Genomic DNA, 27277 nt, shown 5'->3' on the forward strand with positions numbered 1-27277 from the left:
ATGATCTCTCAATTTTTAAATGGCTAATTTGCCTAGGCTACTGATGGAAGGAATGCTACATTTCCCTCCTTTAAAGAAACATTCACATCTCTCTTGCTGAGTAGCACTGAACGAGTAATCTCTGTGGTGCAACTCTTTAATGATAGCAGATAGAGCTTTTGCCTGAAGGTTGTTTTTGGTTGAATGCAAATGACAAGAGGAAGATTTGATTCTGGGGTTTTTAAGGCTTTAACTAACTTTGCACAAATCTTCTTAACATGTTGAAGAGTGTGAACCATAGGTTCATCCTTAGCGTGTCAAGCATAAGAAGAGCTGTTATATTTCTTGTTAAATTGATGTCAATTATAAACCTAGAACAATACTGTTGCTTGGCAAAAAAAAAAGCACTTTCTGTGCTACTTGGCCAGTACGGTAGGGATGTGCATGAACCTGTTCAGAGGCCCTTTTATGGGTCTCTGAACAGGTTCAAACATGGGGCCGGTTTGAAGTTCTAAGGCCCTGGGGGGTAGTGCTTTAAGGGTGGGGGAGGGTGCACTTACCTCTCCCGCATTCCACCCCCCCCGCCAGTGTTATTTGTTTTGTAAAAACCTTCGGGGCGGCAATGTAGCTCCTTGCTGCCCTGTTGCCCTTCTTGGCCGGAAGTACCAGGTGCGTGTGCACACATCGTGTGCACGTGTGCAGACGCGACAAGTGCACCCATGCCCGGTACTTCCGGCCACGGAGGGCAATGGGGTGGTAGGGAGGTATGCTACCACCCCAAAGGTTTTTACGAAAAAATGCTGGTGGGGGGGAAGCGGTGGGAGGGGTAAGTGCACCCTCCCCCCACCCTTAAAGCACCACCCCCGCCACTTCCGAACAGCCCAGCCATGTTTCCGTGCACATCCCTACAGTACAGCCGCACCATCTCATACTTATTGTGCTACTTCTTGACCAACTACCATTAGTCTTTCCTGAGTATCTGTATTCTCTTCATCAATACAGTTCAGTTCCCATTTCACACACATATCCCTTTCTAACATTCACTTTACACATTTTATGGACATGCCATATATTATTGACACTACAATGGGATGTATGTATCACAAAATCACAGAAGCAACAAAGTTGCTGCCAAGAAGATTTATAATCTTAGAAGGTTATCAGGCAGCAGAAAATACAATTTAATGTGTTACAGAAAGGAGCCCTGTTCAGACATCATGTTGTGCCTGTGTTCTGATGACCCTACACGTGCACATGTTTTGTGTGAATGACTGTATCTGCAGTCATTTTACAAGTAAAACTGGGTACAGGTCCCTAAAATGCATGATACATCTAGAAGGTGTACTGCTGTACCTGCTTTCAGCATAACTTGTGAATAACTGTACCCACATACAGATCTGTACCTGTGTAACACTGTACACAGATTGTACGAGTGTTGAATATAATGGGTGAATAGGGCTCTAGTTTTCAGAATAAGTAGATATTAAAGAAGGATATAAAGGAGAGGTTGGTGGATGGACAGAGATGGTTGGTGGATGGACTTGTGTTGAACATGAACTCCATGGCCAAAGCACAAGACAGTCGCCTGCTTAAGTGAGTGTCCATGCTGCTCCTATATGGTGGCTAAGCCAAAATTCAATTGCAAAGGCAAGAACCATTGTCAAAGTATTGCAGTAATGGATGGGGTGTTCAATAGGAATTATAAATGTGGTGTTGTGCAACATTCTGCCCACCCACCAGAACTTCAAGCAGAGAAATAATACAATAATCATGATTAACTATTGAAACTCATTGGGGAGATCTAACAAAAAATATGGGAAATTTATTTTACTGGGAAAGAGAAAAGAAATACAAATGCTGACATGCTGTGCAAAGGTACATCAGCCCAGTAATGTTGTGTGTATTCAAGTTGCACAAATGCAAAATTTGCACAAATAATGTTAACAAGAGTAAGCCTATTATTTCCAATTGGCCTACTCCTGTGTAATGTCATTTATGCAAATTGTGTATGTGCACAATTTGCATACATGCAACATTATTGGGCTGATGTACCCTTAAGCAGTATGTCAGCCAATAAGAAGACAGATACATATAGACCTAGGAACATAGGAATACCGAGTCAGACCATTGGTATTATCAGTATTGTCTACACAGATTTGCAGCTGCTTCTCCAAGGTTGCAGGCAGGATTATCTCCCAACACTATCTGGAGATGCCAGGGAACTTGGAACCTAGAGCAGCCCCATCCCCTAAGGGGAATATCTCACAATGCTCATATGTAGTATCCCATTAAAATGCAAACCAGGGCAGACCCTGCTTAGTAAAGGGGACAAGTTATGCTTGTTAGCACAAGACCAGCTCTCCTCCTCATTTAGGGCCATATACTGTACTTAAAATATACCATATACTGTACTTAAAATAGTGGTTTGCTGATCATTCTTTATCTCTTATTTGACTGCAAACTCTGAAGTGGAAATGTGTGTTTAATAGCAACACTACATCATTCTTCTGTTCCTTTATAAATATAAGGACATTATTAAAATATCTCCAGTTAGCCCCCTTCTTAATTTTCCAATCTCTTCTTTGATACAGTAGAACCCTTGTACTAAAACAATTAGGCCTGGATTTTTAATCTTAAAATAATGTATTAATACATGCCTTCTCAAACTAGCCCAATAATTGAGCTGCATATTGTGTTTTTCTTTGAAGTACACAACATGTAGCCCAATCCTATTATTATTTATTCATAAGTAACTGAATTTAATGGGACTTACTCCAAGGTAGTTGTGCTTAGGATTGTATCCTTAGACTGATGTCAAGATTATGCAATTTTGACTCGACTCAGAAATTTAGAAAACAGAAAAAATCAGGTTAAATCTCAATCTCACTGAAATAAATGAGAGCCTACCATTTCTTGACCTTTACTAACCATAAAGGTAAAGTGTGCCATCAAGTCGATTTCAACTCCTGGCACCCAGAGAGCCTTTTGGTTTTCTTTGGTAGCATACAGCAGGGGTTTACCGTTGCCTCCTCCAGCACAGTGTGAGATGATGCCTTTCAGCATCTTCCTATATCGCTGCTGCCCAATATAGTACCAGTGGGGATTCGAACTGGCAACCTTCTGCTTGTTAGTCAAGCATTTCCCTACTGCGCCACTTAAGGTGACTTTACTAACCATAAACAGTATGGAAAACAGCAATTATGAAGTGTCCGATACTATATTCAAAATAGGTAACATGGTAATAGAGGTTGCTTACCTATAATAAGCATTATTAAAGTATCCGTCAGATAGTAACCAAATATAAAAGGTGTGTGCCAAACTTCTACTCCAAAAGCAGCAGTCACCAAATACAGGCCTACTATAACCTAAACAGGAAAGAAGAAGAAAGGAAACGTCTGTTTTTACTTCATTTTCAGAAGCAGATGTTAAACTATAAAGTGTGGTCATTTTGCTCTTGCATGAATTAAATATCACTAATTAGCCCCCTTCTTAGTTTTCTGATTTCCTCCTTAATAAAGTAGATCCCTTGTACTAAAACAATTAGGCCTGTATTTTGAATCTTAAAATACATTCTTCTCACATGGTTTTTCTTTGAAGTACACAAAACTAATTTGAAAACCCTTAATTTAATTTTAAAATGCTGTAAGCTGCTCTAAGACTTTCGGAAGGAGCGGGATCTAAATCAAACATACAAACAAAAACAAATGTAAGGGTAAAAATTGTTTGCTTCTGATCATACAACACATCTGAATATTTGATGAGAATTTATAGCTGAAATCATAAGCATATGTAGGAAATTCCATTGAAATCAATTAGAGTAACTGACAAAAAAATATGATTTCGGCCTGGGTGGTTGGAAAATCTAGTGAAAACCACCGATATCAACATAGGTACAGCTAGGTGATTTTAGACCCTGAACCTAATGAGCTTGTACCCCCTCCCGCAAAATAAGCATTGTGTGTGTGTGTGTGTGTGTGTGTGTGTGTGTATGTTTCACCACAAACCCACAGGTCTGGGCCTGGGGGGGTTGGGATTAAACAACCCGCTAACAATCCATACATCTTCTTGATCATTCACCACAAACCCACAGATCGGTACCAAAGTGCATTTGCCAAAAAAGGAAAAGAAAAAAAGACTACGCAAGCCCCAATGGATTCATATAGCTTCTTGACCATTCACAAACTAACTGGAACATAACATATGTCCCTTGCTCCACTGTTCAAACACAAAATCAACTTGGACATATAGTGCATTTCATATGGGGACAGGATTAAAATCACAAAACATGCCCCTTGCTTCACAGTTCTCATGCAACATTTTGGATCACAAACCAACTTGAGCATAGTGTATTTGTAAAAAATATATATTTATCCACATGTAACACTTAGTTCCACTCTCATTAGATGTGAAGTACTCTGTAGATAAAGATAATTCTTTCTGGCAGCTTTACTGAAGTGGGGGGGGATCATTATACATCACATGATTGACCAATTTCCTTGAAATAAAAATACACAGAGTCCTATCATCTTTAACTAGATGTGTGATTAATTTCAGAACTCTAAGCCCAACCATTCTGGAAATGCAAAGGGTTGGGCAAAGGGTGAGGGGCATGTTGTACTTTTTTATGAAGGCAAAGATTCCTTCATACAGATTCCTTCAGATTCCTTCACACAAGGGTGGAATGATGGTCCAAGGAGGTCTTCAGTTCCAGATGTTTTTGTAATTTTCTACCATGAAACAAGCCACTTATAGGACTTCGGTTTTTAAAAAAAATTTACACATTCAAAGAACAATCGCTCAACTTCAGAATTCTAGGCCAAGCCATTTCAGAAATATAAAAGGGGGTAAAAAAGCAGGGGGGGGGGTGAGGTTTACCCTTTTAAATGAAGGCAAAGGGAAGATTCCGCCATATGGGGGTGCAATGATGGTCCAAGGGAAGGCTTCAGTTCCAGAAGTTTTGTAATTTTCTGCCATGAAACAAGCCACATAGGACTTTTTTGAAGTTTTTTTAAATCAACATATTGATTGATCTGCTTCAAAATCAATACACAGAGTCCTGATCACCTGTTCTACATATATGCCAAATTTCTGAACAGTAGGCCAAGCCATTTCAGAAATATAAAAGGGATCCTCTTTTCCCTTGAGGAAAATCATGGAGCCCTCTAAGAAAGTGAACACAAAGGGCTTAACAGTGCCCCTGTATGCCAACTAAAAAATAGATCCTCAAAGTGGTACAGGATATTTGGGGCCGGGAGCCGAGGAAAATCATCCTCTTGTCACCTATATTCTAGATTTTTAATGCTAGAGTATTTTGTTTTAATAGTTTCATGATTTTAAATCGTTTTAACATTTTAAATTTTAAATTGTTTTAACCTTTTTACTTGTTTGTATTGTTTTGTTGTAAACTGCCCAGAGACTTGCGTTTTGGGCAGTATACAAATATGTTAAATAAATAAATGAATAGAATAGAATAGAATAGAATAGAATATGAGTGATATCAGTGGACTGGTGAGATTTTTAAATGCATTATGGTAATATAATTAAAAAAGTTCAATCAAATCACTTTCTCCCAAGTAGAATACAAGACAGTGATTTTAGGAAAATAATGGTTGCTATTAAATTCTTCTAGAACATAATGAAAAGGAAAAAGAATGTGTCACCTTTTCATTAAAGGTTCTTAAGAAGGATGAGCAATGCTAATGCCATTATCGGATAGAACAGGCATCAAGCGTGCAACTTTAATTAACAATAAAGAAGAATTAACACTTGATTTACCATGCACTGATAACAAATTTTGCCTCTATGAGCTAGATGTCTTAGGTTATACCAGAAAATTCTGCAAAGGCAGCATGTCTATATCATGCTATAAGTTACTTTATAAGTCCCATTGAAGACACTTTCCGCAACACATGGAACATGTTTTTGTCAATGCATTATTGCCGGCAAACACCAAAAGGCACACTAATTAAGACTTAAAATATCTACTATGCAGTGTTGTGAACACATGTGTGTATCGATGCCATATAAATCTATTCAAAGTATTTTCTTCTTATATGTCCATTTGATGACTTGCCGAAACATGCAGTACATGCTTGCCAAATACCAGAACCATTTTATCTTGTTTGTTCTCATCTAAAAGGATGTACAGTGGTCCCTCGACTTACAAACTACTCGACATAAGTATTTTTCGAGTTACAAACGGCAGTTTTAGATCCGGTTTTAGATGCGGTTTTTTCGACTTACAAATTTTTAGATGGGGTTTCCTCGACTTACAAATTTTTAGATGGGGTTTCCTCGACTTACAAATTTTACATGTGGTTTCCTTGACTTGCCTGCCTGTTTACTGCCTGTTTATTCTTGAAAAGAAATGTTCCTGTGCAGTTTGCAAGCCTTACTGGGGGTCTGGGTCTTTTTTCTAGGCTCCGGAACGCATTAATCCATTCCCAATGCATTCCTATGGGAAACCGCTTTTCGACTTACGAATTTTTCGACTTACAAATGTGCATTCGGAACGGATTAATTTCGTAAGTAGAGGGACCACTGTACTTTTAAAATATATTTTACTGAAGGATAACTATAGTACCACTTGCTGTTATTTGGAATCAGCCAGTTATCTAAGTGTATCTTTTGCCATATACTTGGATTCAAGTTTCTGAAGTCCTCTTTAATTTTATGTGGTTTTTAAAAATAGCTTTGGCTGAACAAAAGATAGAGATTTTATCAGACTCTTCATGAAAGTGTTTATCAGCTCAGTGTATACACATGCTGGTAGAATGGTATGGCTCGAAGTAGATGTTTCAAGGGATGCGTGGTTGCTCCTGAAAATAGCTGCCTTTTGTCATCTTCTCTTCTCTGTCCCATAAAATTCTAAATGTGATATCATCACCATGCTCCAGGCTTCCTAACTCCTCCTCCATTTAATTAACTGCCACCTGTGGGGAAATTCTCTTGCCACAGTAACTTTACGTCGTATGTTTTATATTGCTAGATGTTACATGAAAGAGATAAGACACAGGACTGTTTTTGGAAGCAGCAATAAATACATCTCTTATGCCAAATGGTTTTGAACTGTGAATTACAAACAACTTCTATATTAATGGCACAGTGTTTAAGACAATGGCTTGAACGTCAGTTGGCAATCAGCAATCCTGAAACAACTTTGTTTTGCCTACAGAATCCACCCTGCAACATCAGCTGCCATTGCAAAGTCTGACATGGGGCAAAGCTGTTGCACATTACTGGCAATAGAGAGTCCATTATTAGGCATTGCTTATGTGGCGTGCTGAACATTCCTCAGCGGCAGTCTGGACATCTAATGTTTGCTTTTTAGTGGGACTTCAGTACTCAAGTCAGGGAGCAGAGTAGGATGGCTCTGCCCCCTTTTTTGTCAAGTGTTGGCTGCTGCTGCTGCGATACTGGCTGAAATTACTCCATTTACACAGTTACCATGCCATGTCTTTTAAGGACTTAGTGTCCAAATTTGTTTTCCCTGAAAGAAACCTCTTTATACATCCAGAGACACTAAACTGTAGGAGAATATTATCCTTTCATTGAAAAGAGAACCAAGAATTCCACTATTTCAGAGTGACAGAATTTCATTAACCATTTTACTTAACTCAGGGAAGTATTGATAATAGAAACAATGGTTTCTTTTACTCCTTTATTATAATTGCTGGATGTCAGAAATGTACCTGCTGATTTTGTTATGAAAATTTAAGTCAGCATTAAAGTTTTATAGTCACAGTCTCATGAATGTAAAACAGGAGCACTGCACTATAAAGATTCAAATTAATCTCCTGTAAGAGCTTTTCAAGGAAATCTCAAGAGAATAAGATGAAATAAATAAGCTATTATAATGGAAAATGAGTTCTTCAGTAACCTTTCTTCCTCTGAAGAAACAACAGAGCAAATGTTTGCTCCTGAGTAGGAAAGTAAGTCACCTGCCAGTCTCTTCTTGGCCTAATTTTTAATATTTGTCAAGATTAACTTGAAGTGTAACTTTTATTATTTAAATTAAAAACAAAACAAAACCCAGAGCACTCCCTAGCCACCAAGGATTTTGGTCATGTGAACGAACTTCGTCTCACTAATGTCTTCAACAACCCTGGATAGGAGATTTCATAGAAAGAAACCAATGATATGACAAAGGCCATCCAGTGAATCCTTTAAAGCCCCCTATGATCTGAGACTAGGTTACCTTAAGGATCATCTTCTCCCATACCAATTTTCCTAAACTCTAAGATCCACTACAGAAGTCTGCTATTATCTGGCCAATCACTAACCAAGTTCTATTTGGTGGATAACAGGAACAGCAACACATTTATGGAACTCTTCCCCAGAAAGTTCCAGTTGGCAATATTTCGTGCTGCTTAAATTGGTAGGTGAAGATCTTCCTGTTTCAGGAAATATTTTTCTTTATTAGCTGATTATGTTCTCTTGTATATAATTTCATGACTTTGTTTGTTTAATGGCTGCTATTTACATTTTAATTTTGTGATATTTTTAAATTCTGATTACTTTAAATTTCTGTAAGCTACTTTGAAACTTTGGTTGACATCCAGACCAACTGAATATTCTTAATGATTTGTATGAATAATCCTTTCTCCTGTCCAGTGCAGAAATATTTCCACAGTATTTCTAATATATATAATTTATTATTTAAAAATTCTAACCAAATACAGGTGAAACTCAGAAAATTAGAATATCGTGCAAAAGTCCATTAATTTCAGTAATGCAAATTAAAAGGTGAAACTAATATATGAGACAGACGCATTACATGCAAAGCGAGATAAGTCAAGCCTTAATTTGTTATAATTGTGATGATCATGGCGTACAGCTCATGAAAACCCCAAATCCACAATCCTAGAAAATTAGAATATTACATGGAACCAAGAAGACAAGGATTGTAGAATAGAACAATATCGGACCTCTGAAAAGTATACAGTGTACTGTGCTTGATTGGCCAGCAAACTCGCCTGACCTGACCCCAGAGAGAATCTATGGGGCATTGCCAAGAGAAGGACGAGAGACATGAGACCAAACAATGCAGAAGAGCTGAAGGCCGCTAATGAAGCATCCTGGTCTTCCATAACACCTCATCAGTGCCACAGGCTGATAGCATCCATGCCACGCCGCATTGAGGCAGTAATTGCTGCAAAAGGGGCCCAAACCAAGTACTGAATACATATGCATGCTTATACTTTTCAGAGGTCTGATATTGTTCTATTCTACAATCCTTGTCTTCTTGGTTCCATGTAATATTCTAATTTTCTGGGATTGTGGATTTGGGGTTTTCGTGAGCTGTACGCCATGATAATCACAATTATAACAAATTAAGGCTTGACTTATCTCGCTTTGCATGTAATGCGTCTGTCTCATATATCAGTTTCACCTTTTAATTTGCATTACTGAAATTAATGGACTTTTGCACGATATTCTAATTTTCCGAGTTTCACCTGTACACTTGCCCTAAGCAATATATTCCTTTTATTTTTATGCTCTTTTAAAACACACACAACCCCACCCCCATCCCTCCAGAATTGAAGTTTTTAAAGAATCAATTCAAGTTTTTTTAATCAGAAATGCTTACCACTTGGCTTATATCATAGCTCCATGGAAGGAAAAGGATTCCTGTATTGTATTTTTCCCAGTGTGAAAGCATAAAATTTAGCAAGATAACACATAAACATAAATACATAGTGGAGACAGAAGTGCCAACTTTCCCATTATCACGTGAGAGGATAGAAAAAACGGAGAGAGTAATAACTGAGGAAGCCCAGCTGTCCAGCCCATGGTCAAATAACTCTCCCAGAGGGGTGTTGGACCTAGTCCTTCGGGCATGCTTTCCATCAATGGAATCTATAAAGGAACAGGAGAAATCCCACCGTTGCTACAGACAGATAAGAGCAAAAAATTAGATAATATTATGAGCCTCTTATTTATTCTCTGAAATATTTTTTTCGCGTTTCCAAACTTATCTTAATACAAGGATCAAGAACTTTGGAGAGAAACTTTCTACTGTTTGTTTACACACCGAAAGAATTGAGTGTATGTAAGTAATACGGTTATACATAACTTCAGATTTAACAGGGGACCTACAATTGGATGTTCACTAAACACCTGGAAAATGTATCCCTGCGGTAGTCTTGTGCATAAGAAGACCCCCATATATCTGAACATAGGAAGATCTCCATACAAGATCAGTCACATGGATAAAGGTTTAGGCTCAGCAGGTGTTACTATTGGAGGGAATTCTGTGTCCTGCCCCATTTCTGCTATCTCCCAAAGGATCCATACCTCATTCTATCCCTCTATCATTCACCACAGCCTTATATGTGGCACAAAATGATCAAAGATTATCTTGGTACAGAATGTGGTGGTTTTTTGATGTGAAATTTATACAGACTTGATAGTAAACAACCATCTGGTAGCACATTTTTAGAGTGGTTTTTATATAAAGTTGAACTTCAAAGCTTTTATGAGTACTGTGGCTACTATGGTAATCCAATGGTGTGTTGAGTTAACGAGGCTGTTGGCAATTGGTGCTGCAGCCACTGCAGAACAGAATGTCAATCAAGAAGATTCAAGAAGCAAATCTTAGAAGATGCAGTTTTTACTTAATAAGAAATTCCCAATGTGTTTCCATTGTCACCATCTGGAACAATATATTCAGCAGTTAGCTAAATGCAAATTGCATCTCCCTCTAATAAAGCATGTGTAGAGGAGCATGTGACAATGATGTTTGGCGACACAGCTCCTCTACAGATATTTTATTAGAAGGAAATGCAAATTTCATCTTACTGCTGAACAAACACCCAGATTAAGGCAACTGGAAATTGCTTAGAGCCTAAATTTTCTATGTGTTTTTGTGAATTCCATTTGGACATTTTTCTCTCTGATATTGATATATTCAATGTTCCAATACAGACTGGGAAGTAGATCTCACCTAATTTTCTCTTTTTTCTATATTTTGTCTTAATTTATTTTTCTTTTTAAGGTCTCTGTGACTGTTCTTTGAGTATCTATTTGATTGCCAAACAGATTCATAAGGATTGTCTAATGTATTCTCAAGGTAAACCAAAGAAAGTCATATTCCTTATTTTAAAATCTTGTTCCATCTCACAGAGGGCAATCTAATGCTAAACTTGATCCTTTAAATACAGAGTTAATGATTCACTGTGAATATCTGAATTTAATAATATTTTAACCAGATGTTGCCATACTATGAATTACAGGTATGCTGAATGTTTTAATGTCAGAGGAAAGAGCATTGTTAATAGCTTATTTAAATGAAGTTTCAATGGTTTGTGGTTAAATAATTAATCCTAGTCTGAAAATGGTATCAAGCTGGCTCAGAGAAGAGTCAAAAATGGACTGAGAACTTCATAATCTTTCAAGTGTTGCCATTTTTAAATGCAAACTTATGTCAGAAACCACTCTTCAGTTCTTTTCTTCTATCAGTTAAGCACAGCCTGGAATAACCTGGGTGATTTAGTCTCATCAGCCTCAGTCTCCTAAGACCCCATACAATGATGCAAAAGGAGCTTTTTTGGAGTTCCTTGTCTGTGCCCCATCTTGTGGTTTACATCCCTGAATTTGATGGCATTTGTTCCTTTGTTTCTCATTCTTCCTACGCTGCTCTGAATTCTGACCAGTCCTTTTTCTTTGCCTTTCCTTCACATCTGTCTACTTACATAGGAACATAAGAAACTGCCATATACTGAGTCAGACCATTGGTCCATCTAGCTCAATAACGTCTACACAGACTGGCAGCAGCTTCTCCAAGGTTGCAGGCAGGAATCTCTCTCAGCCCTATCTTGGAGAAGCCAGGGAGGGAACTTGAAACCTTCTGCTCTTCCCAGAGCGGCTTCATCCCCTGAGGGGAATATCTTACAGTGCTCACACTTCTGGTCTCCCATTCAGATACAACCAGGGCAGACCCTGCTTAGCTATGGGGACAAGTCATGCTTGCTACCACAAGACCAGCTCTCCTCTCCTTGGATTTTCCCAGTCCAGATCCTGCCCACACTTACTATAAAGATTGGCTCCAGCTATTTATGTTGCAAGGAGCCCTTAAAAAGCTTAAACTACTTGTGCCCAGTGCACATGCAACACTATGCCGAATTAAGGGATCAGATGTAGATTGCAGAATCATGTATTCACTCACTCTGCTCCTTCTTTGTGCAAAATTCCACCTCCCTTTTATTTGGTTCTTTGCTATATCTAAAGATATATCCATATCTTTGCTATATCTATTGCAATCTATCTGGTTAAAATGTTCCTAAACTCCCGTTAGGATTGTCCCATGATTTTAATGAGACCTCTGATTAAACTCTTGGGTCATTCCTAATCCCTTAAGTCTAGACCTGCACGAAGCCTGGGAAAAACTATCCAGATTGTTGCAAATCATACGTTACCTAAAGCATAAGCACAAAAGGTGCTAAAAGCACCAAAAATCCAAACCCATGTTGGAATCAACTCAGGACTGGAACCTGCCCAAAAGAAAATGAAATAAAGAGTTAAACTACAGAAATGTGTATTCCAGCACTGTTTTGTAAATTAGCATCCAACCTTGATTGTGGTATAATATAATATATTTATGGTATATGTCATTAAACTAGTACCTTACCAGTGCAAACATCATATCACATTAAAACATCACATTAAAACTTTTTAATGGAGCAGTGGAGGAGGAGAGTGGATAACTAATCTAAACTGCCTCTCCTCTGAAGCTGCTGTTAGCATCCTTGGTAAACAAAAAACAGGGAAAGTACATGATCAGTCAAGGATATGGCAACTTTTTTCTTTTCTCCCCCCCCTCCCCCAGCACATATGTACTTTCAAACACAGTTTTAACCCTGGTTTCAAATCACACTTAAGCAGGAACCCTGGACAGCCTTAACTGCAGTTTACACTGCTACCAACATAACATTTAACCACAGTTAAGGTAGGAAGAGTGAAACCAGGTGAGGTGGTGGCCATGGACATCACCTCACCTGCCTGCTGCCACTGCCGCATCTCATGCCTCTTTTGGCACCTCTCTCCCTTGCTGGTAGTGGTGTGCACGGAACCACGGAGGCGCGGTCCGGCACTGGGGGGGGGGTTCTAGCTTTAAGGGTGGGTGGGTAGTACTTACCCCTCCCGCCGCTCTTCGCCCTCCAGCACTACAGTTAAAAGTGAAGTTTTTGGGGCGGCAGCATTCCTCCCTGCCACCCCTGCCCCCGTCGTTGCCTGGAAGAAGAGTAATGTACCAGCACGCATGCGCCCGTCGTGGCGCGCGCGCACCCGTCGCCGCCATGCGCACCGCACATGTCACATGCATGCTGCGTGTGATGTGTGCTGTGTACGCGCACGGCAGCAACAGATGTGTGCGCGCTGCGACGGGGGCATGCATGCTGGTACATTACTCTACTTCCAGGCAATGATGGGGGCAGGGGAGGCAGGGAGGAACGCTGCCGCCCCCCAAACTTCACTTTTAACTGCTGCGCCGGAGGGGGAAGAGCGGCAGGAGGGGTAAGTACTACCCCCCACCCTTAAAGCTAGACCCCCCCCCCAGTTCCAGACCGCTGGACTGGCCAGGTTCCGAACCGGTTCGGAGGCCCCGAACATGGCCTCCGGACCGGTTTGTGCACACCACTACTTGCTGGCCCACTTCCAACTTCAGCAGCCCAGACTCCGCTCTCCCAGGCGGAGAGCTGGTCTTGTGGTAGCAGGCTTGACTCGTCCCCTTAGCTAAGCAGGGTCCACCCTGGTTGCATATGAATGGGAGACTAGATGTGTGAGGACTGCAAGATATTCCCCTTAGCGGATGCAGTCGCTCTGGGAAGAGCATCTAGGTTCCAAATTCCTTCCCTGGCATCTCCAAGATAGGGCTGAGAGAGATTCCTGCCAGCAACCTTGGAGAAGCCGCTGCCAGTCTGTGTAGACAATACTGAGCTCGATGGACCTCTGGTCCGACTCAGTATCTGGCAGCTTCCTATGTTCCAAATGTTCTTGGTTCTTTGATAAGCATACGCCTGCAACAACACCTCTCTCCTCTTTCGCTGCTGGTCTCAGCTGCTGAAGGACGTCATTGCCACTGGCTGTTTGCACCATGAGAGGCAGCATAGAGCATGCCTCTAGCAGAGCTAGCTGGCATCTCCTCTGCACTGCTATACCGACACTAGCTCTCTGCTGCTCGCTCTTTCCCCCTGTCTCTTCCCAATAGCACCAAACTTGTCCACTTTGTCTCCTGACATGTTTGATGCTGGAGAAAAGGGGGGGGGAGAGTGCACGGCTGCAGCAGCACAGAGGAGAGGCCAGTCAGTGCTGCCAAAGGCATGCTCTGTGCTGCCTCATGCTGTGCAATGAGCCCAACGGTGGTGCATCCCAGCAGTTGAGGCCAGCAGTGAGGGGGAAGAAGGGTGGTCTCTGGGCTGTGTGAGGCAGCGCCAGAGAGAGGATGGGGAGGTGCCGGGGAGTGGGGGGGACAAGAAGGTTCATTATCTATTTGTCATATTTCTATACTGCCTGACATGTGCATCCCTAGACTGTGTACATAAGTCAAAATACAACACATATAAAACAAGACAACAGGATTAAAACAATTTTATAATATCAAACCAATCAAAATTAATTAAAAGCCTGAGAAAAGAGGTATGTCTTAAGAGACTTTTAAAAAACAGCCAGAGATGGAGAAACTCTGATTGTAACAGGGAATGCATTCCAGAGCCCCGGGGCAGCCACAGAGAAGGCCTGGTCCTGAGTAGCCACCAAACAAGCAAGCCAGTAACCAGACCTCCCCAGATTGATCTTAATAGGCAGGAGGGTTCAGGACAAAGGAGGCACTCTCTTAAATACCCTGGACCCAAGCAATTAATGTCTTTATATGTAATAACCAGCACTTTGTATTTCACTCAGAAATTTAGTGGCAGCCAGTACTTTTAGGATTGGTGTTATGTGGTCTCTTTGGGTTATTCTGGGGACTAGTCTGGCTGCTGCATTCTGCACCAGGTGTAGTTTCTGGACTACGTGCAAAGCCAGCCCCACACAGAGTGCATGACAGTAGTCAAGCCTGGAGGTTAACAGCATATGCACCACTGTTTTAAGGTCATTTTCCTCCAGAAATTGGCATAGCTGACGTATCAGCCAAAGCTGATAAAAAGCACCCCTGGCCATTTCCTCAGCCTGAGTGACCAGACAGAGTTTGGAACCCAGGGGCACTCCCACACTATGTACTTGTTCTTTCTGGGAGAGTGTAACCCCATCCAGAACAGGTAAGTCAAAACCATCTCTCGAGTTCTGATTCCCTACAGTCAGTACCTCTGTCTTGTTTGGATTCAGTTTCAATTCATTATTGTTCACTTCAAGCACTGAGTAGGAATGAACCTGTGCTGGTGAATTTGAACCTACTAGGGGAAGGATTCCATGCCCTCTTCATTATCTCCTTGTGGCAAAAAAGAAAACATCTGCACTGCAGTTAAGAGTACATTTGCGCCTGCCATAGAAAGTGCCAAAACATAAATCAGTTCTGGGAAATAACTTTTATATTTCCTTCACTGACAGGAAATAATGCATTTCATCCTCAGCTGCAAACCTTCAAACTATGGAATTAAAAATAATTGTGCAGGAAATTATGGCAACTCTAATAATATGAATGGAGTTGACATGTTCAAGGTTATATTATTTTGCAAATATGGTGCAAGGCCAGTTCTTAGTCATGGAGTAAGAGGTCAGAGTTCCTCTTGTGCCAAAGCACAATCCTATGCTGTGTGTAGTATGACTGGCAGAGCACAAGATTGGGCTCTAACCAATTCAATGAACCTTCGTATCTTATCAGAAGAGGAGGTAAATTACCTTAATTCTAAGCGGGGGTGGGGGAGATGCAATACACTTTAATACAATTGAATTTTAAAGAAAAAAATATTTTTCTTGGCTCTATGATTGAACAGATGGATACAGTATTGAAATCTTATCAGAACAGCAACTACAGTAGTATTGGTTCCCAACTAGGGGTATTTTTGAACTCCTGGGGGTATTTTTAAGGCTTATAAGGGGTATTCACGAGCCCTCCGGCTTCCCTGATTCACTGACTAGTGATTAGGGAGCAGCTCTGATGCTTTCTGGCCACAGGATTTGACTATTATAGTCACTGGCTTACATCCAGGTCATGTTACTCATAAGCAGTGCTACTGAAATTAGTGGGACAAGTTACTTGTTCTGTTAAGTTCAATGGGCAAACTTATGAGTAACTTAGTCTGGATGTAAGCCAGTTACTGTAATTGTCTGTCTCATAATGATAACATTTAAATTTGTGTAACGTTTACACAATAACGGTAACATTTTACAGACACACAATATCTCTATGGGGCACCTGAGCGGAAGGTTTGAAAGAGAAGGGATACAAGAAGGGATACTTTAAAAGGCTGAAATCCCCTGGTTTAACCCATAGAGTTTTTGCAGAATTGGCTCCCAATTTTTATTTATTAATTTATTTGATCTATATACCGCTCTTCCAAAAATGGCTCAGGGCGACTAAGTCCATGTGTCAAAACCAAAATATTTGTCTTCTAATACACTACATACAGTGGATGTAGTGCATTAGAGCTTGAAGCCAGGGTTTCTCCTTGTGGGGAAGGAATGAGTGAGCTGGTGATCTGGTAACTCGCACCCTATTAAAGAATGAATTTGGTGACTGATACGGTCAGCTTAATCCACTGATCAGTGCTCTCACTGTAGGCAGTAGAGTGAATTAACTGAGCTGCCAGTATAGCTCTGCTATCCACGGCTTCATGCTGTTCTGGCTCACTACAGTCCACTGAGAACAAACAATGCCTCCTCCCTCCCTCCCTCCCTCCCTCCCTCCAGGCATGTCTTATTGGCAAGAGGATTGAGCTATAAGAAATATGCTTACCTGCTGCTGTGTAGTCCCAGTCATAAAAGGATAATACAAAATAATGAATTAAAATAATCACAAATCCAGTGATGGTTAAAAGATTAGGAGCAATCCACAAGGGCAGTATCTGCATAATTAAAAAAATAAATACATTTAAGAACTGGAATATACATTTGCCTGCCATAATGAGAAAAAAATAGGCAATTTGTCACAGAAAAGGTTTTCGTACTATTACACACTAGAAATCCAAAAAGAGACTGTAGCACCACAGTGTGGTAGTTTGGTGTGCAACAGATAGGTGTAGTCTTTGGCTGCTTTTTTAGTGTCTGATACCACAAGTGTTTCTGCAGACCAGTTAATTTAATTTTTTTTAATCTTCCAGGTAGAAACATGCCTGTATGTATATGTAAGATCATCTGGAGAGGTTCGTCTGCGGTTGCTGCCAACTCATTTGGCAGCTACTTGGGAACGGGCCTTCTCTGTTGCTGCCCCTGGACTTTCATGGTTTAAATTATTTTGGTTGTTAACCACCCAGAGACGTAAGTTTTGGGTGGTATAAAAATATGTTACATACATACATACATACATACATAAAGTGAAGTCAAATAAACTATAGTTTTAAAGAAATAACCTACTACAGAATGATTCTCCAGATGAGTGTAAAGTTTTGGCAAATACCATATTTAGAGCATATCAGAAGTTTCTTTGCTAACTGGACAAAGAGGCACCTGTTAAATTAGTGGCTCTCTTATATTTTACAGGAGGAGAGCAACAGTCCCTAGCCAGCCCTGCACAGTGTCCTTCCAGTGGCTGTAGTTAGGGGCTACCTTTTGTTTCTTTTTAGACTACGAGCCCTTTTGAGATAGGGAATTGTTTTATTCCTTTTTCTATGTCAAAGAGAATAAAGGCGATACTGGCAACAGTCCATGGAGAAGTGCTATGCTGAGTTGAACAGGGACAGTTCCTCTACTAAATATAAAGGAAAGCCACCACTTTAAAGGATGCCTCTTACCCAGACAGCAGGACCTGTCTCAACCTGTCTCAAGGCACCTTATTGCTCTCATGTGTAATATTAGTGTCTCTCTCTTCAGTGCTGTACTCTCCTAAGGTTTCTCTAAAATAATATATGGTATGAATGTTTTATTGGAAAGATATAAGCAAATACTTTCCATTCCATTCTGACTTCTGGTATACAAACCACAAGCCATTTGAAGCAGACTAATCTGGAAGATTCAAAATAAAGAGATTTATTTTCATTGATGATATGCCACAGAGACCATGCTTTAAGCTTTATTAAACCTATTTTATCCATACATATGAAAAAGGAATCTATAAACAATATGCATGCATATCACTTCAACTATTAATTTCGTTAGAAAATTATTTTAATATTCAAGCTAAGACACATTTATCATTTATGTGCTATTACTTCATTCAAGATCAATTGATTGATTGATTAAGTGCCATCAAATTGGTCAATACAGATGTACAAATTTATGTGGAGAGTTATTAACTATGCTTTTTCTCTAATGTCAGCATATCTCAGCAAGAGCAATTGTATGCTTGTAAAAAAATTATTTTTGACAATCTGAGATGGTACTCACAGTTTTCTGTGATAATAGCAATGGCTTTTATTTTCATCATCTTAAAGGAAAATCCTGCACCCTGAAGCAAAGATCCTGAACTGAAAAGACCTGGCCTACCTTTTCATTGTTGGAAAAACAAATTATACTAGCAATGGTTTTCAATATCATCAGACCCTAGAATAAAGAATGTACTGGATATCCATTTTAGAATTATTTGAAGAGCAAGGCACAATTCTGGCAATGAAAAGTTTTTGTGTAAACTGCTTTGGGAACTTTTTGTTATTGTTGTTAAAAAGAGGTACATAAATAATAGCCAGAGCAATAATCCAATAACCCATCTCAAATTATGTGCATTCTAAGCCATTTCAAAGGTTTTTAAACTTACATTTAAGTCCTTTTTTTAAATGGCAGCTATTGTTTAAGACTCAAAACAAAATGCTGAAAACATAGTCAGATGCCTATGACTGGCTAGTATAAATACCATATTTACCTGAATAGAAGACAACTCTGAATTTAAGACAAACTCTTTAAAAAAATACAGGTTAAACACAGTGTATACCTGTATGGACCCAAGAGAAAGAGGACTCTGAATTTAAGATGACCCCTCCCCCCATATCATTAAAAATAAGAAATACTTTAACAACCATGTCCAAAACTAAAGATTATCTTCCAGGAAATTTCCCATAAACATCACAGTTCTCTTGCTTGATTTAATTCCCTTCAGGATAGTGTTATCAGCAAAATAGTGGTAGGCCTTAAGCCAATCTGACTGAAATAGTAGGCCATAACCCTCTTAATTGCACCCCCCAAGTCTGCTCTTGAACATGGAGATTTTACATCAGAGTTGGACATACTTAAGAAATGAAGCCTCCATATTCACAGGCAGTTTGGCTGTCATGTAGAACCTCCATGTTCAAGGGTAGTCTGTACCACAATAATAGATTGTTGGCATTGGCTGGGAATGGTTTCTAGGATTTCCTTACTGCACTTCTTTGGAGCTTTCTGGAAGCATATAGCTGAACACTGTGAGAAAGAGGATGCTGGGCTGGAGTTTACATGCCTTTCCCAGTAGCATTTGGTAATGGCACCTGTAATTCAATGTACACACCTAGAAGGAAGGGAACTCCATTAAACTGGATGGGACTTGCTTCCACATAATGAGGGAACAGTTAAACAATCCCTGAAAAATGCTGTTTGGTAGGGGAGAATAATGGAATGCTCCTTTTTAAAATGTGAGTGGAAAACAATGTTAAAAGCCTGTGAGGTAACCCCACCAGCACCCCACCCAGCACACAGATTATTCTCAAAGAATCTGACATTAGCCAAAGCATCCCACAGGGCATAAGATTGGTTAGTATATTTAAAACAAGAATGCCTATAATCCACCCTCTCCTACTTTGTAGATAATACAGCAAGAAAGAAAGAAAGAAAGAAAGAAAGAAAGAAAGAAAGAAAGAAAGAAAGAAAGAAAGAGAAACATTACTCAAAATAAACCTACTGAAATTAAAATAACATTATGGAATGCCTAATGTCCTTTTAATTTCAGTGACTACTTTGAGTAAGCCCATTATCCTGTCAGCCATTAAGTGGAAGCCTGAGGCTTAAAAAGGAAAGAAATCTACTCTGTCTATGCTTAGAGGCTACGTCACGTGTGTACAACTTTTAAAATACACTACTTTCTAGATAGAAAGAAAAGTGACAGATACTAATAAGTATCATTAAAACATCCCACAACAGAAGAAGAAGAAGAAGAAGAAGAAGAAGAAGAAGAAGAAGAAGAAGAAGAAGAGCAGCAGCTCATATAAACTCCTCAGGACTTTACTGTAGCCAGAGAACAGGCCCTGGAAAGGTTGTGGGGAGGGCTGCTGCTCAAGGCCTGTGTGTCCTGAGTGAAAGAAGGAGGAAAAGAAGAAGATATAAGGACTCATATAGGTTTCCACCTCTTAAAAGAGTTGGGGTTTCAAGAATTGGGGGGCTTTGTTTTCTAGGGGGCTCATAAAGCAGAGTAAGAGTCACTATATATGGTTAAAAGGTGCAATTGAGAGGGTTATGGCCTACTATTTCAGTCAGATTGGCTTAAGGCCTGCCACTATTTTGCTGATAACACCATCCAGAAGGGAATTAAATCAAGTAAAAGAACTGTGAGGTTTATGGGAAATTTCTTGGAAGATAATGAGGCAGGTCTCACAATCGGTGAGACCTGCCTCCAGAGGGTTTGCGGGGAGAGCAGGCTAAGCCCGCTCTCCCCACAGATTATCACTGAGCCCTCCCCGGGCAGCCGGATCAGCTGCATCAGCCACCCACATGACTGCCGGCTCCATCACAGATCTGGCAGGGGCTGCAGAGATTGGGGGGGCGCACGGCCCCCGGAAGTTCTAGCATGCTCTACACGGGTGCGCAGAGGGTGCGCAGAGCATGCAGAAGAGACTCCCAAGCAGGGAGGCTGTTTTTTAGCCTCCTTGTCAGGGGTCTCCTCATGAGTTGCTGCGGCACGGAGCTGTGCTGCAGCAACACACGATCATAGAGCCCAGGTTAGCAGAGCACTCGCTCTGCTAACCTGGGCTTAGGGGAGGGCTCCGTAAGCAGGTAACCCGCTTGCGAGCAACCAGGCTCTTTTTTGGAGTGAAGATGGCGTTCCGAAGAGAAGCACTTGGCTAACAGAGCCAGGGGTTTCAGTTCCCATTTGGTCCAATTATCTCTCGTCATTAAGATGAAGATCAGATTGCATGCTGGGCTTGGTTTTTTCGGGGGGGGGGAGTCTGGGAGGATTTCCCCCAATGAACCCACAGAATAAACCTTTCTGCTTAAGCAACAGGCTGAACGGAAGAGGCAAACATAAAAGTCTATGAAGGGACAACCTCACAACTAATATATTCACTTTCTCTTTCCTAATTAATCTCTGAGATGACTACAGCTGGGAGTATGCAAGATTTCTGGTATTCTTACTTTTCCTCTCCTCCCGTTTACTATTTTTGAACCTCTTACTGACCTTCCTAGAAGTAATTATGGAATGATTTATGGCGTTAAGAAGAGGGCTGGTTGAAGAGGATGTTGACCGATGAGATTTTACTGCTTAGATTTCTTTTTTCTTTGCAGAGCCTACTGCCTGTACTCTTATCAGCTTAGAAGATCTAAGATCTACATCTAGAAGATTGTAATTTTTATTTTGAACTTTGACATATTCACTGCACTGGAATTTTGGCATTGAAAAGATGTTTTATGGCTGGTAACTAAACTTTTTGTTTTCTGTCTTACACTTCTGAACCTTTATGAGAAGCTTTCTTGTCTTATGAAAATGCTTTGGAGGGGTTTTTCTTTTATTCTCAAGTTCAGGATGTTTCCTTTTCAATTTACTATGGACTATGGGGATGGAAGAACAAGGGAAAGGAATTAACTTTGAAACTTTTTCTTTTGGGTTTTTGGAATCATTATTCAACATTGCAAGCCTTTGAAATTCAACATTAGAAAGTGGAAAGAATAAACTGGAATGAAACGAGAGACTTAAGACTTCTCACATTTTCCCATGCGTAAGCTTTTGTATGGAGTTAGTTCCAGCTTATTATGTCTCTGGCAGAATACCTTATCTCTGGGCCAAGAACGTTCTCAAAACTTCTCAAGATTCTTATGCTAACCCTTTACTGGATTTCTTCTGGGTCTCTTTACTGTTTTGTTTTGATGCCGTGTAAGAAATACCTGGGAATCAAATAATATGTTTATTTTTATTTTTCCTTCCCTTCCAAATTTAATGAGATTCTTAATTTCCTTTGATTTGTTCCAAGATAAAAATGTATTAAAAATTATTGAAGTAATTAGGTTTAAACTATAAGGATTTTCTTTCTTTCTTTCTTTCTTTCTTTCTTTCTTTCTTTCTTTCTTTCTTTCTTTCTTTCTTTCTTTCTTCGCATTGTATTCCCTGTGATGGTTATTTCCAAAAATATAATAGAGGTTAGGGAAACTAGTTTAAACATTTTTACATGTAAACATTCATACATATTATAATTGCTGTTGTAATGTTGTCCTGTATAAGTAATTAGTTTTTGCTAAACTGAAGAATTCCTTTTATATTCCCTGTTAACAGCTCTTAAAAATTTTGTGAAGAGGCAAATCTTTAAACTAAAAGCTCACTTTTTTATATCACAGGTAAAATTTGATATATAAATTGATGGCATTGTACAAGATTGTGGTAATGCAAATTTTAGTTGGTCTTTAAAATGATGAGAGTCCCAGTTAGTTATTTTATTTTTGTTACTTCATTCTTTCTTATTGGCTATCTTTTTTTTTTTTTTTTTTGGTACAACAGGTTTTGGATACCAGTCATGAATATAGCATTTATAATAGCAGCATTTTCCTAGTGCTGCTTCCACTGTGGCCATCTCTGGTGCAGTTCCTTACATTCCTGGTGCTGGGAAATACTCTTCTGGAAGAAGCAGAGCCCATGGGGCTGAAAATTCATACAGGGACATTGGGAAAGTCCATGGGGATATCTGGGAAGTGGACTTCCTCCCAGCACTATTTCCATGACTGCAGTGGAGTGGTGTATGAACTTGTGAGGGAACGCAAGGTGGTGGCAATGGGTTGTGGAAGGGAACTCAAGCTAGGGTAAATGCTTATGAGGAAGCACCCACATCCTGTTTCAGTCTGTTGTCTTTTTAACCCAGGGGCATGCTGCCAGCCTCAGACTGTTACTTAATGAACAATTTTTGCCAAAGAGCGAGGTAAAAAGCTCAAGGGAACTGAGATCTCATAGACCCATGCTAGGAATGCATCAAGAGCTGTGTTCCTTGTGCTACCCCAAAACATGGCTTTCTGGGCTGGCAACAAGGTGCCCATCTTAACTTCCGCTCTTTAAAGACTTTGTACAGTCTTGTATATGATGATGGCTTTAGAAATGTAATGCTCCATGTAAATGTAATTTAGATGGCTTTTAGAAATGATGGCTTTAGAAATGTAATGCTCCACATACCCACACTTTGCCTTGACCAGGGATGCATAAAACAGAAATTCATCAAGGGCATCTCTAGGAAGTGATTAGGGAAACTGCACCTGTTTAATGTCTGCCTGGATGCATCCCTTCCCAGCCCATGAAGACTCATTTCTAAAGCCATCATCATATACCAGACTGTACAAAGTCTTTACAGCTTATATGGCGCTTAAGTTAAGATGGGCTCCTTAACTTGCAATTTCCATTCTTTTTAGAGCATGAGTTAAAATGTAAAGCATCTTAAATCTCATCTTAAAATGAAGGTTTTTGGATTACTGAATAATACCTCTTAGTGTGTTATAGATTCTTGACAGTAACTATACATAGCCATGACTGTGTCTCAAAGCTGAGCTTAAACAGTTCTTTCTCACATGTGTTCAAATCCTGGGAACATCTTTCTGAAGAAAGCATCCCATAGTCTCAACTATTCCTTAGTGAAATGTGGGAAGCAACATTCCACCTCTAATCACAGAAGCAGAACCTCTGGCAACAGGTTTCTGGTGGGACTACAGTAGTGGCAAGGTTTGGTGAACCTGGCAATGCTTTTTTGAGTGGCTCAATTTGCTGATCAGGTGCACAAACTTTCTTGATCCAGGCAGTTATCACCCCAATTGCAAACTCATCTTAGGTGGGCAGGGTTCACCAGTTTCCTGCAGGTGCTCACAAAGGGAGTCTAAAGGTGAAAAAAAATTGACCTCACTCTCTGTTGGCCAAGTGGTGTGGAACAGTGGCTGCATTTATCGGCACCAAAAATAATGTCATGCCAATGGTAATTATCATGATTATTTTAAAATTCATTTCTGTACATTGTTGCTACATGGACAGATCAAACAAGATGGAATATAGGATGCCATGAAATTCTATTAAAAGCATAATCTAGTTATCCTCACACATACTAGGACTCTTACCTTCACAATCCTTTCCCATAATGGTTGCATAACATAGACAGATAAAGGATTTGTATCCACAGCAATGTACTGCAACATAAATATTCATGTATCAAAATGGAACATTGTCAAGACATTTACCATTCATAAAATACAGACATCTTAAAAATAAACCCTACAATTTAAGCGTATGCTTATTCACTAGATCTCCTGATTTAAACTGGATTTACAATGTGGCAATATAATTGAATGACCTTTTATGAATGCAAGCATCTTCTGAAAAATATAAACATCTTTACTTTTAAATAATTATGTTTTCCTTAAATTAGTTGTAATAGTCCAATGTTACACAAACATATCATATTGTTATACAAACACAGGCCATAAAAATTTCCCAGATCCATAAACATACATATTTCATACTTGAATCCAACAAAAATACAAGACACATTAAAAATAATTCAGCAGCCACCATAACAGACAACAATGATTAGTTAACATTTTTCTGATGCATTTTAGCAGCCACTTGTCAAGGTTTTCTATATATATTTTCTCTCTTTGCCAGCAAATAACTTCTTGTGGGATTGGCCTTATATCAGATACGGAAAATAAGAGGAGAGGAGCAGTAGTTCTTCCATTCTTTTATCACAAGGTTGACATGAAAATAAATAAGGAGACAGGTTTTAAATTGCACAGTGCCTTAATTCATATGGTATACTGCAAAAAACTGGCATCAAGTTAGTCAGTATCGCCAGGCAATTCTCATCCTTTCTGATTCAGTTTTATTTATTAGTTATGCAACTTGCACTTCCTTCAAGGAGCTCAGAGGGCACCATGCAGGGATTATCCCATGTTGTCCTTATAATTAAACAATTAGGTAAGTTAGATTAGGATATGGCAACTTCCTCAAGACTACTTAGTGGGTTTAATAGCTGAGTGAGTCCAGAAACAGTCTTACATACAGGGTTGCAGGCATGCTACTTCTGCCAGACTCACCAAGCCATCTGCCCTAACAATGGCGGGGGATCCTCTGTGCAACTGACACAGTGCATAGGGACAGCTGTGACCGATTCCCATCATTCCCTATGGGAGCCAGTTGCAACTGCCACACAGAGGCAGTTCCCCACCATCATTAGGAGCACAGAAAGACTGGTGAGTGGGGCAGAAACAATGAGCTCACAACACTCTCGCTATGGAGCCACAGTATGTAAGCCACTCTATCCGCTGCACTATCCACCAGATGTGTGCAGCAGCTCATATCACAGTTCCATAGATGGTCCAGACCCAGTATTTCCACCAGCTTTACAAGCAAAGCTTCCAATGCTATATATTGCTTTATGATAAAGAAACATGCAGCATTTGATTATGAACGTATTACTTTCGTTACTGTCCTTTTCTATATTTCCATCATTTCTTTACAGCAAGCATATACAATGTGAATTCAGTAATATTACTGTTCTTAAAAACCTGGACGTGAATAGAAGTTGCCTCTAGGTAAATTAGTGAATAATTTGAAGATGTTCCTTCTTTACCTTAAGTAAACAAGGCATCATTTTCAAATCAGCATTTTGACAGACATGACTTTCAACTGATCTATTTGTGAAGTCAAAGACAACTCTGAATAATATTTCAAGGTACCCTATCTACCTGAATCCAAGACTAGGTTTTTTCCAAGTTCTGTTAGAATTCAAAGGTGAGTGGGAGGGTCGTCTTAAATTCAGAATAATTTTCACATGCAGATTTGCACACTAAGAGTTGTTTGGCCAATTTATCCCTCCCATGCACACCAATTCAGCAAAAGAAAGACACTGAGGAAAGTGCCAGTTACAGGAAACCTCTGACAACACTGTCAACTCTGTCACTCTGCCTTCAGTTGAGTGAAATGAGCTTTCCCATGGCGGGTGTGTTGTGTGTGTCACAGAGCACTTCAGAGGGAGGGAGAGATCAGTGAAAACCACCTCTCCCCCACGATTACCCACACGGCTTTATTCTGGAATGAGAATGTGTGTGTTTCCTTTGCTGCACGCACACTTTGTAAGTTAGAATGTCACAGAATAGTTATAGGTCAGTATATCATAGCATTTATTCTTTTCACTGTGGAGGGAGAGTAAAGTAGCCATATCTGCCTGCCTTTTTGTCAGTGCAGGAAAGAATAAAAATATATAGGTCAGGGAGGCTTACATGATATATTAAAATGCATATAGCATGATATTGCATCCAGATTCACTAGCTCCCTCTACTCTGCCCCCACTTTCAAAGAGGAAAATAGATTAAATCCAAACAAAAAATGTCAACTCAAAATAATGTTTCTATTGTGCCTATACTGTTGGTATACGTAATAGTTGTCCTCTAATTCTGTTCTATATTAACTTGATCATTAGCTACAACAACTGATTGATTTTTATTTTTTTTTTTGCTCATGCTGTTAACTATAAAGCAAGACAATTCTGAAAACAGTGCACATGTTTTCTACTTGTGTGCATATTAGGGTTGGCAGGCACACCAAGCCATGTAATGCCTCTGGCAAAATGGAATAGTCAATTAGTCTATAGTGTGTATGCTGTGAAAAAGTGGGACCACTGCACCAGACACAACCCTAGAAATGCAGTGAAAATCAGAAAGATTCTTACAATGTCAGACGAGTAGATTATCGAGTCTTTCCCTCAATAGAAATCAATATCTGATTTGACAGAGAATATGCATAACTCCACAAGGTGATAGCAGGCGGCTCCTGTTCCTATCAGTTATGTCCAACACACTACTGCTTTTTAGCACACCCTTTATTAATAGTTTCCAGTGTAGCATGGGGCAGGGAACTGCTTTTAAAATGCACATACATTCTGCTGGGCATGTACTAACCCTCTGTTACACCTACTACTCTTTGGAGATTGTATTTATTGCTTTTATAAATAAATAACCCTCTCCCTTTATACAGGTATGGTTACACATATACCCAATTCCCCAAACCTTT

At 39.7% G+C, this 27277-nt stretch overlaps 1 protein-coding gene across 3 annotated transcripts in view; it reads right to left on the minus strand.

Moving 5' to 3' along the window:
* Window positions 1-27277, minus strand: part of LOC128325234 (ethanolaminephosphotransferase 1-like) — a 77701-nt gene that overhangs the window by 37368 nt on the left and 13056 nt on the right. For 2 of the 3 annotated variants that reach the window (XM_053250811.1, XM_053250809.1), the window contains exons 2-6: window positions 24328-24396; window positions 16871-16979; window positions 12396-12470; window positions 9569-9837; window positions 3236-3344 (exon numbers count right to left, since the gene is read on the minus strand). In XM_053250811.1, coding sequence (XP_053106786.1) covers window positions 3236-3344; window positions 9569-9837; window positions 12396-12470; window positions 16871-16979; window positions 24328-24396 — 631 coding nt within the window. The remainder of the gene's footprint in view (window positions 1-3235; window positions 3345-9568; window positions 9838-12395; window positions 12471-16870; window positions 16980-24327; window positions 24397-27277) is intronic. The other variant, XM_053250810.1, reaches the window with a different exon arrangement.

Source organism: Hemicordylus capensis, chromosome 4 (assembly GCF_027244095.1).
Source record: "Hemicordylus capensis ecotype Gifberg chromosome 4, rHemCap1.1.pri, whole genome shotgun sequence".
Lineage (NCBI taxonomy): Eukaryota > Metazoa > Chordata > Lepidosauria > Squamata > Cordylidae > Hemicordylus > Hemicordylus capensis.